Raw genomic sequence first — 440 nt, 5'->3', positions numbered from 1 at the left:
AGACGTTTGGCAGCGCGAGCAACATCGCCCACCTGAAGGACACGCTGGACGACGGGCCCCCGGAGGAGGCTTCACGGGCTCTCAGCGGCAGTGCCACCCTGGTCTCCAGCCCCAAGTACGGCAGCGATGACGAGTGTTCCAGTGCCACCTCCGGTTCAGCTGGTGGCAGCAACTCAGGGGCAGGACCCGGCGGCTTGGGGAGCCCCAAGTCCAACACGCTGGACAGCCACCACAATAACTTTGACACCATCCTGGAGGAGCTCCGGGAGATCAAGGACAGCCAGTCGCACCTGGAGGACTCCATGGAGGACCTCAAGGCCCAGCTGCAGCGGGATTACACCTACATGACACAGTGCTTGCAAGAGGAGCGGTACAGGTAGGGATGGGCGGGGGCCGGGGTGGCAGCGCGGGGCACCTAGGGTGGGTCTTTGGGGACCACG

General features: G+C 64.8%; 1 protein-coding gene across 1 annotated transcript in view; it reads left to right on the top strand.

The window, feature by feature from the left end:
• TMCC2 (transmembrane and coiled-coil domain family 2) overlaps nucleotides 1–440 on the top strand; it is a 2,774-nt gene that overhangs the window by 905 nt on the left and 1,429 nt on the right. The window contains exon 3 of the mRNA XM_009327437.1: nucleotides 3–376. Coding sequence (XP_009325712.1) covers nucleotides 3–376 — 374 coding nt within the window. The remainder of the gene's footprint in view (nucleotides 1–2; nucleotides 377–440) is intronic.

Source organism: Pygoscelis adeliae, unplaced genomic scaffold, assembly GCF_000699105.1.
Source record: "Pygoscelis adeliae isolate BGI_AS28 unplaced genomic scaffold, ASM69910v1 Scaffold197, whole genome shotgun sequence".
NCBI classification, from domain to species: Eukaryota; Metazoa; Chordata; class Aves; order Sphenisciformes; family Spheniscidae; genus Pygoscelis; species Pygoscelis adeliae.
The sequence above is the reverse complement of the archived record's forward strand: the minus strand, read 5'-3'. Positions and strand labels throughout refer to the sequence as shown.